Below are 10,904 nucleotides of genomic sequence, written 5' to 3'. Positions count from 1 at the left end.
GAGCTATAAAAGACAGAATGAAGAGCATGATTCACAGGATCCACCATGTCATCCTATCTTTCTTTATATAAACTGAGCTGTTAAATCACTTCTGCAAGACCATAAATCTGTCACCATTAACTAAGCTTATTTTCAAGAAAGGATTCAGGCCTTATCTTTCCCACTTATGAATTTTCTTCTTGGAAAGCAGCAAAAGCCATGGGATTCTAGACACTTATACGCATATCAATTTCTTAAGGTAACCATATAGAAATATTAATTACAGCACTTGTACCTGCATTAGAACTTATGTTCTTTCCAGCTTTAGCTCTAGTTTAGAAAGATTTTTAAAACTGTTCATTTTAACATTTATTTTTTAATTCCACCTCCTCTTTCCTTTACCACCCATCTTCAGCCCTCCCTTACTCCCTTCAGCAAATGAGACAAAAAATCTTACATTTAATAAAGATAAAAATTTCAAGATTACTAAAACAAGAGGATGGCCTTGATCCAAAGGCTATCAGAAATAAGAACATATCTAATATGTACAAGGAACTCTGGATCAAGGTATGTGCAGTTCTGAGACTGTGTAATTATAAAAGAATTACTAAATTAAATTAATCTGCATTATGCCTCCAGTCCACTTACGCTTGTTTCTGTGATATCGGTCTCTGCAGGAACACCTGGACCAAACTCCTCATTAGTGGAATCAGTTGGTTTGTCTTCATATTCTTTATATTCATAAAAATCATATTCTCCTAAATCTCCATCTACCAGCAGATCAGATTCACTGGGGTCTACTCCTCTGCTTCCATATTCAGTTGCCTCAGTTTTTTTATCATAATCCTCTCCAGTTATGTATTCTTCAGCAAATACTTCTTCAACAGGATTTTGCTATTCGTATCAGTAGCAAAGATTTGGGAATAGGAGGAATATGTGGGTTATTGTTAGTAAAGCAATGTAAGCATACGCTGATCCACCATGATGACTTGTCAAAAGAAGAAAGAACAGTAGAACTACAGCATATTGTCTTTTAATTAGAGTCTGAAGGAATGGAAGTTCAGCCTTTCAGAGTAATTAAAAGATCTTTGTATAAGTAGTACAAAGAAGTAATGTTTTCATATGCTTTGGTTTTTTATTTCCAAAACCACTGAGTTCAATATATCCAGTATTATGTGTACTGCTTGCGTAATGTTACTTTAGTGCCAAATATAGCTGAATTTCGCTGCTTGGTTTCACTCTTACAAGCATTCATGAATGAACATATGCAATAAGCAGTGAATAAGTTCAGATCTTTTTACAACAGCAATGTGGAGGAGGTGCAAGCATCACTTTAGTTAAGCCCAGCCTTTTTCATTATTTTCTGTCTATAAATACCAATGCTGAGCTAAACTTCTTTTCTCTTGTTAATGATTTTGAAGTTTATTTATCAGTAAAAGCCATGACTCGTCTGTGTCATGGTAATTCACGTATTTTTTGTCTGAGTCAAATTTCCAGTACAATTCAGATTAATTTTAATATTTCTGAAATCTAAGCTTTCATCTTAAAGTATGTAAGCTGTCAAACCAAGCAAACAACTTAAAAGCACTAAAGCAGTTTAAAAGAATGCTATATTTGAGATGTACAAAACCATTTGTGAAATAAAGGAGGATTGCTTTATTCTATTACAGAGGTCTTTTGACAGGGTAATTTTGAAAGAAATAGAAGTTCAGATACTGCTAATACAAAATGATGTTCTAAATGATCAGACAATATGAAGTAGTATGATCTTGAAAATATTCAGAAGCTAATCAACATCCAGTGTAATTAAAATATCTTGATCTAATAACGATACTGAAATATATTGCAGTTAAAATAGAAGGCCATATTCTGATTTAACAATTGCCAAATTCCATTAGTTACAGGAGTATGACTTTGCCTTACAGCTGGAATAAACACAGATCTGAACCAATTCTAAGCCAAATTTTACCTTTATGAAGCAATGCTGTCACCAAGGAGAGCATTTAGCACTTTGAATCTACCTCATTGCACCTCTACTATTGTACAATCAGCTTAAAATTGCCCAGGAAACTGAATAATTTAGATACATCTGTTGATCAACTTGTGAGAAGCAAACATGAGACTGAATGTAAGAATGCTTTACAGCAAAATGAGTAAAACATACCTTAATTCACCTTCACTTTCTAAGATACATAGGAGAAAAACCATAGAACAAATGGGGACTCTTTTTCTCTTTTCAAATATTCAGGGGAAGGGGAGAGGGGGAGTTTTGTACATCTTTTAAGCAACAATCTTAATTATGAAAGGAAAAGGTAAAAGAAAAATGAGAACAATATTTCTTAAAATCTGCCATCATTTTTCTAACACTAGCATTAATTAATATGCAAACATATTAATGCAGCACTGTCTTAGGTGCAGTAATTTTAACAAAATAATGTTTAGACTGGTTATTGTGGCTTTCTAGAAATGTGTTTTCTGACATAAGTCAAAATAATAATTTTATCTTTTTCGACAGTTCAAAATATAATGTTTCTTTTGAATAGAACAAGTAAAAATCAAATAATTTGGTTTTGGTAGCTGAAGAACTATGAAAAGAAAACAAAGGTTTCTGACTCAGCTTCCATATGCTGCTATGGTGGTAGCCATGCTTTGTCTTGTGTTAGGTTCTTTTTATGCTGCATCTTAAAAATTACAGGAAAAATTAGAGACTCCACTTCCTATTAGGGGGACTATGTCTAGTAGCTAACCTAGTTTATGCTAGACATAGCTCCATTCACATCCACACTGAAAGCAGCAAAACTACGTTCCCACACCGTGTATCACTGAATTATTTCCAGAATCACGCACTCTGCAGAGTGAAGATTCAGCAGATCTCTACAGAATTAATGCGAGTTCTGCCCAAGAAAACTGTAGCTTCTTATATTGGCTGAGAAAGCATAAAATCACATTAAGTGCTGGTAGAGTTTGTAACTTGGACATAGAAATCCATCCTTTTAAAATGCATTTGTACTTTTTTAATGACTGACAGCTGGTGGGACAAGTATTTTCTTGAGACTTCTTACTACCTCATTTGCTTCAGTAGTTCTGGAGGGAGCTTCTGTCTGGGGTCCATAGTCATTTTCGGCTATGCTATAATCTTGAAATCCATCAATAACGTTGGCCTAATATGAGAAAAAAAAGGACATTATTTAAAAAAATCCCATATGAAAAATTCAAGAGGTTTTGCTGTTATTCAGGTTATGGTATTAGCCAGATGTATTCATCTAGTGGGGTTAGGTAAATTTTTTTCTTATTATCAAAGATCTTCCAGTCTTGGTCTGGGAAAGATCTTGATTATTTCTTGGCTACCTTTACCCCTAGTTTGCCTTTTGCTGCTGCTTGATAACTTTTCTTCTTCTTGGATGCATATTTTTCAGATTTTTTTGTTGTGGCCTTTTGAGGTTTGTCCTTTGAGCTAGCGGCCACTGTCCTCTTCTTCTTTTTGACCATGGCTTTCTTTTTCTGCAAACGTTATGAAAGATGGAATGGGAAAACATAAATAAAATGAAAAGAAATATGAGAAAGGGTGAATGAAAGAATGGTAACCAAATGCAAGATGAATGCTGTCAGCCGTGAGACCTTCCATCTCTAACTGAAAGCAAGGGTTACAGCTACAAAGTAAAGAAATGAGTGAGAGGAAAGCATTAAGTTTATATACAGAAGGCACAAATTGACAAACCATATGGTAGGGGACAGCTGGACACCACACAACAAACAGATCAGATTCTGTTACCTCTGTCTGTGCTACTGTCTCTTCAAACAGTGGGAGTCCCTCTGTTACAGAATCAGTTTCTTTATAATCTGCATCCCCATACTCATAGTCATATTCGATAAAATCTTCTGGTGTGTACTACATTGCAAATGGAAAAATATCAGGCATTCCCATGTTAGTGGTAGCAAACTAGATTAGCAATACTGGAAAGTATCTCAACCTTTACTTAGGAATAAAGTTAAACAAAAGGCAGTATGAACAATTCAATGTAATTATTCATTTGGGGAAAAAAACTCACGATTTCTTATTTCTTTCAAAGCACAGTACAAAAGTAGTAAAAAAGTAAGTAGTAATGCCAGGAAAAAGCCTCTCTTTTATTGGACTGCAAAGAAGAATCCAGTATAATTTTGATTACTGGGAGCACCAACAGATCTTTTGAAACTATGTGTTTATTTAAATTTTAATAATGCCTCTTTTACCTGTAATTTTTTCAGGTGACCAGAAGAGCAGAGATGCCAATATCTGACATGAATAAATAATGTCAGATAGAGGAAAGAAGCCACAGCTCACAAGTAAACATGGCTATCTTCCTCTTGTTAGATGTTGTGTTTGAAAACCAGGGCAGCTCCATGGTATAAATTTCCTGAGCAAATGCCTCACCGCTGCAATTTCATTTCAGATTCAGCTTCGGTAAATTGCTCCACAGATCTGTTTCTATAATTTTTATCAAATGAAGATTTGGCACAATAAAGTTTTACAAGAGCAAGTAGCTTTAGAATTGGCTTGTGTAGTGTTCTGAGCCCAATCTAGGGAGCCAGGAACTCCTGAGCTGTACTCTTGGCTGTGCCAAGCAGATACTGGTCTCCATATTATGCGCACCAAGCGCAACTCACCCCAGCTGAGAAGAAAGAGCAGCTTTAAACTATCTTTTCGTCCTACCATGCTTGAAGCTACAAGAACTGGTTGGTCTAGTAAAGTAAAGCAGTCTCCTTGTTGCTACCAGTTCTCCTTACGTGCCCAGGGAGCCAAAAGAAGGCAGAATTGTGTCCAGAGTCTGGACAAGTGTTTGCTTTCCCTTTAGGAAGAAATATTCTAATGTGCCTCATGTGAATTTGTCCCTTCTGAAATCTCCTCTCTCTTGTTTCAAGTCAGCATCATTGTCTGTAAAATGAGGACAATACTGTTTGTTTCATTATATTGATGAGGGAGAGAATCAGTACATTACACTTGCAAATGAGTCTGAGGATTCATAGATGTGACCATTATCAGAAAGAGATGGACATTTTAGAAGAAATTATATATGAGATTAAAATAGATCTCCATATTCCAAACTATATTCTACCATCTGATCAAAACTCTGGTTTAACTGTTTCCTCTGGCAATGCTTTTTGATACAATTTTTTACTTTTTAATGCATAGAAGTTGATTTCCTCAGCAAGTATGACTAATGCTGAAAGGCCCTTAATCACTTAAAAATCCTTTAACATGGCTTTCTTTTACTTTACTCCTATGACTCCTCAGAGTCTTACTATGATCAGCAGCTTTTCTTAAAAAGAAGACACAGATTATCTTTCAGAAGGCAGATGCTTTTTGCTTGATTGTCCTTTTGATTATTTCTACCCATGCATATATAAACTGGTTAGTCATGAGATTTGATAAACATATAAGAAGGATGTAACATACTTTTGGTACTCGTTCAAAACTATATTGCACATTAATAAGAGCACTTCAAATGACTTTTAAATAACAAGATACCATTTTAGGTGGAGAATATCCTCTTTGTGAAGTATATGTGCACTTTATATCTGCCTCATATAATGTAAGCAATGCTTTGATTTCATCAGTGGTATCTTTTGCATTACCAAAAAAAGTTGATACTATTTATACTTTTCAAAACCAGCAGCACTTTAGACTTAACCAAGGTAAGTAATATGTGATTATTCTTTCCCTGTTCAGCCAATTAAAATTCAGTCCTAATCCCAGTGAAGTCAATGAAACATGTTTGACCTATAACTGGCCCTATATGGGCCTCACCATCAGCAATGACAAATGTAGAGGTCTGTTGATGCACAAAAGCATTTCTGTCTTGTGCAGTTCTGGAACTGCAACTCAATACAGCTTGTCTCTAAAGAAGTGTGCCACTGCCACCCAAAGAAGAAAACGCAATGACAAGCTTCTAGGAGACCACAAGCAGCCACAAAAAGGAAGTAAAGGAAGAACCACATGGATGAAACCAGACTTTTTGAAATAGTTACAGAATAGCATTGAAATTGCACTATATCTTTGGAAATTATAAAAATGTCTGCAAGTGATTTGCTTATCTTCTCTCAAGAAGTCTACACAAACTAGGTTTATCTACAAGAAAAAAAAAAGTACTCAGTGGAATATACCTCTCAAAATTCAATCATTCCACCCTAACAGCGGTAACCAATTACATACTTTCAAAAGCTTCCTCAGCCAAACAACATGAATCAAACACTCTGCTATGCAATTTTTATTGGAACCCAAGCAAAAGACACCACCTATGTTAAATAATAACCAATATCTTAAGAGATAAGTGGAGTAACATTTTTGAGAGAATTACCATGTCATTAGCCAGATTTAAGTTTAAATATGCTGTTAGGAGTTTGTTTTAGTAACTTACAGACACATAGATTCCTTTTTAGTAAGCATTGTAGACCAGTTATGCTAGTATTAAAAAAGAAAGAAGTGAATAAGCTGATATTTATGCTAAGAGGTCTAGTCAAAAAGTCAGACATTTATGAATGAGAACTAGAAAACATACAAAATAGTACAAGTATGTGGACAGATCTATTGCATCATGCACAATCACACAGAAAATAGTTTTGGGTATTGTGCTTCACTCATTTCTGTTAAAGAAAGTGAAACTTTCTTTATATGCAAAATGTGATCACAAATAGAACAGTATATTTTGGCTGTGCTGATATGCAGGCACACAGAAAGAACAGGGATGGATGAGAAAGGGGGAATGACAGTTTCCATGCTGGAATCAGATTACTGCCAAGCTGGTGAAGATCTTCCACTTTAAGAGCAGAGTATCAGAGGGGTATTATGAAAATTCTTGAACTTACAAGCTAGGGCATGTTGCCACTGTGCCAAAACCATATTCAAGTAATTTTGAAATCGCAGTACTTTGTAGTCCCACAGATGCAAGGAGGGCAAGTGAAAATATGTCACAAGATAAAAACTGTCTACAAGATAAACCTTATTCTTAGGAATCCTTCCTTTCCCAACATTTCTTTCTGAAAGTCCAGCAACCCTCATCTTTCACACCAGCCAATAAACAGAGAATATGTTTTGTACTGAACCCCATGGGTCCTGCTGCAAAGAGTTAAATATAGATGCAAAATCTTCCAGGTGTATTTCCCGAGGCACAGTCTGTCCAGATGGAGGAATGCACCTCTACATCCCTAACTGATGTAAAGTTGCACTTTAGAAATATGATTTACTCACAGAATGATAATTCAACCTGATGAAGGCTGTTCCCTGTTTCTAATACAGGACAACAGGACTAGTGAAGGACTAGTCAGGCAAATGAAGACTAGATTTACAAACACCAGGGACAGATTTAATGGCTTTAGTCACCTGCTGTGAACCTGGCAACTCACACTTACCCTGCCATTAACAGTTAAGACTGGATATGTAGCACATATCCCTTCTTTTTCTGGAGATACACAACCGGAAGGTCACCTTTATCAGATGACCAGAGACAGGGTTTGATCCACTCAGTTTGACCTCAACAAACATTTAGAAAAGTTCCTTAGCATTCTGGAAACGCAAAACCCAGGCCCTGCTATTAGTTCACAGAAGTAGGGGAGTTCACAGATGTCTATCATAGTTGCACTACTAATCAAAGGAAAAGTAATAAGTAGACTCTTGAATATACAGGAGAAAGGATCTAGAATTTCAAAATAAATAATAGGTTAAACCTGGCGAGGGATTTCAGCTAAGAGACATCAGGTAACACATTCTTCAGATGTGATGCAATTTTCTTCCTCTTGCTTTTCTTTCTTCTCTTGTAAGACCACCAATAGTTACTAAACAGCCATTCCTGTAATGAATATTGCATATGACTATTTTCTTGCAAATGAAAGGAAGAATAAAACCTGCTACTTTTTGATGGGACAAAGTGTTTCCATTATGACCTCATGCTTTCTTTACCAGAGTGATTCTATTACACTACCAGATCATCATGCAATTCCAATTAAAGAGATGAACTGTTTTCTTCATCAGATGAATTTTAGAAGCAGAAGATCAGCAGCATGCAAGGCCTATTTGAACTGGGAAATAACTTAAATATTCTGAAGGAAACCTTACTTTGGAAACTAATTCTTCTACTATCCATACTCTAAAAACCTAACCTCCCATTCCAAAATGTAGATTTTAGCATTTTTTGCTTTACATTTCCAAATTTAAATAATTAATAATCTAAATCCTGAACCAAAAAACAGTCATAAGCTCAATTTTTCCATTTCCTAAAGATTATGCTAAGTCATGTACAAGCTAAAGAGGCAAAGATGATTTTGAAATATTCTAGGCTCACTAACACTTTATAAAATGCAATAAAATAAGGGATGCCAAGCAAAATGAGTTTTAAAAGTCAGCTGCAGTAATAGAAAAAATTAAATAGAAAATGTCAACCTTAGGACAGAAGGAAAGTTACAGCTTTTAAAGGATGGCCTCTTCTACCATATAGTCCTTATATTGTTCATAAAAGTGACAAAATCAAGGAGATAAAAGGAGATAAGAACATTATCTTCGGTTTCCAAAGACATCCTGTTTCAAAAGGAGGTTAAGACCCTTAAGGTTCTTTATTATGTTACTCCCTTATATAAAACGTCTACATATCTATGCAAAGAAAAAGAGAGCTAGGAAGATCACTATTTTTAATATCTGCTAAATTAGTTAACTGCAGTTCTAAAGATAACAATTTATGACAGCTGGTGTGGGGTCAGTAGCTCTGACTGAGGAAGCTGTGACTGGTCTGGAGAGACGGTCCCAAAAGGAATCGCCTTCCCGGGGCCCGGTGTCTTCCCTCAGCTGCTGGCAGGAGGGCCCTTGCAGAGGCTGTCAGCTCTTTAGTGATATCAGCTCGTGATTCCAGCTCAGCTCTGCAGGGCAGCCTCCAGGCCAGACCAGGGAGAGAGACGAGAGGCTCGTGTGGCTGTTCCTCACAAGGTAGCTTTATTAGTTGGTGAAGGGGAGGCCAGGGATGGACTCTCTCTGCCCTCACTGGGGCAGGGGGCTAGCTTTATAGGGATACAGGGGGTGAGCATCAGAGGGTAAGGGCCAATGGGCTACAAAGGACATGCATAGGGTTTCCCTGAGGATTCTGGGTTTGTCTTCTTCTCGCCGTAACTGAAAAGTGGTTGCCTTTCCAGGGGAGTTCTGCTGGGAGACTGAGCAATCTCCGTATCTCAGCAGACGTCCCTCCAGGGCAGTGGCTGGGCATACCCCACAAGCAATAAACGTAAAATTAAACATAAAAATAATAATCTTTCTGCATTTTTCAGAAAACTAGTCTTTCTGATCAAACACCTAAAAGGACACTAAATTAACATGTTCTGAAAGGATGCGTGAAGCCTCCAAGCCAACATATTTGGGGACCATTTGCACTTTTAATTTACGAAATTCATTTCATTAAAGGAAAACATTTCATGTCTTCAAATAATCCATTAGTTTGGGATAGATCCAAAATAAATGAAGCCGAGTTCCTTTGGGGAGCCATTTCTTCAGCAGAAGTCAGACCGTGTGATTCACTGGGTTGCAGAATAATCTTCCAAGAGAAGATTTGAAAGCCTGATAGCTGGTTCCTTTGCAAACTAGACCTGACAGTACTCCAGAAAATATACTACCCAACATCAAGGATGATGAAGACTGGCTAGATCTGTCACTGCTCTAATTTCTGTGAGCTGGCCAAACATATGTGATTGAACTGGAAAGGAATTTAATACATTTCCATTTATAGTAAAAAGGGTTTGAAAACAAGACAGAAGCCAGTCTGTTCACAAGGTATTTATAAGAAAAGCATAGGTGTGTATCTTCTTTAAGAAAAGCAATGTTGATAGTTTTAAAATATAATTTCAAACATATATGGGATTCTTAAAATCTTGTCATACATTCAATATGAAAAACCCAAGGTTCCGGAACTTCTAGGCAACACTTTTTTGTGTACTGTCAACTGCTGAGGTCATCACTCTGACCTTGACCAGCTACAGAGATTCATACCTGGCTATGCACAAGCAAGAACAAGGAAGACTGATGCCCACTTCAATTAAAACATGTCTTGAAGATGGAAATAAATGATAATAAATAACAAAGTGTGGGGATATTACTATTAATCTACTGCTTTCTCATTTTCAGACTGAATGACACTTAGGTCTGATGAACAAATCCCAAAGAAAGGGAAGCATTCTCTATAGGGAGGGTTCTGACATGCATCTATCCCAACAGCTCAGCCTGAACTGCTCACACAGAGCCCACAGTCCTGGCTAGCAGCCAAGTACAACAGATTCTGCAGAGCCTGAACACAAAAGGTACTTAGAGGTTGCCCAGTTAAATAAACCTTGTTTAGACATATAACACAGTCATTTGAATCCAGAAAGGGACTGACTGAATTAAAATGGAAGTATAAAGACCCAACTGGGTCCAAAGCTTGTATCTTGAAATCCTCAGGTCACTCGTACCTAACCCCTTAGAGGAAGGGAGAAGTGAGGATGCAGGAGTTGACCTTGCTGAGGGAGAAAAATGACATGGGGGATCAGGACAGCACAGCTGGGTAAGTCTGCAGACAAGGGTACAGTTTAAGATATGTCCTCCCTCCCTTTCTAGGGTGACTAGGTCTTTGTCTTTATTCACAGCTTGCTATTTTTTTGAATCTCATTGTGAGATGCTTGATTCTTCCTAAACTTAGTTTTGTGTAAACTTGGCATTTAATTCAGGGATGAAGACATCCTGTAAGTAAAAAGTAGGTATTGAAATCCTCTCTGTTGGATCAAAATTGCAGCTTGAATGAGACACATGGTAAAAAGAAAATGCAACAAGAAAAAGGAAATCTCAATGCAGCACTTAAGGTATCATTAGTAAAGACAATTTGATTATAAATCAGTTTCCAGTAAATTTACATATGAGAGCACAGTGAAGGTCTTAAGGC

The 10,904-nt window shown here is 36.8% G+C and overlaps 1 protein-coding gene across 1 annotated transcript in view; it reads right to left on the bottom strand.

The window, feature by feature from the left end:
• The window catches only part of COL11A1 (collagen type XI alpha 1 chain), a 134,185-nt gene that overhangs the window by 82,763 nt on the left and 40,518 nt on the right, over window positions 1–10,904 (bottom strand). Inside the window, 4 exon segments of the mRNA XM_017729586.1 lie at window positions 628–873; window positions 3,045–3,140; window positions 3,334–3,480; window positions 3,752–3,868. Of these exon segments, the coding sequence (XP_017585075.1) occupies window positions 628–873; window positions 3,045–3,140; window positions 3,334–3,480; window positions 3,752–3,868 (606 nt within the window).

This window comes from Corvus brachyrhynchos, unplaced genomic scaffold (genome assembly GCF_000691975.1).
Source record: "Corvus brachyrhynchos isolate BGI_N302 unplaced genomic scaffold, ASM69197v1 scaffold101, whole genome shotgun sequence".
NCBI lineage: Eukaryota > Metazoa > Chordata > Aves > Passeriformes > Corvidae > Corvus > Corvus brachyrhynchos.
This window is presented reverse-complemented; position numbering and strand designations above follow the sequence as displayed.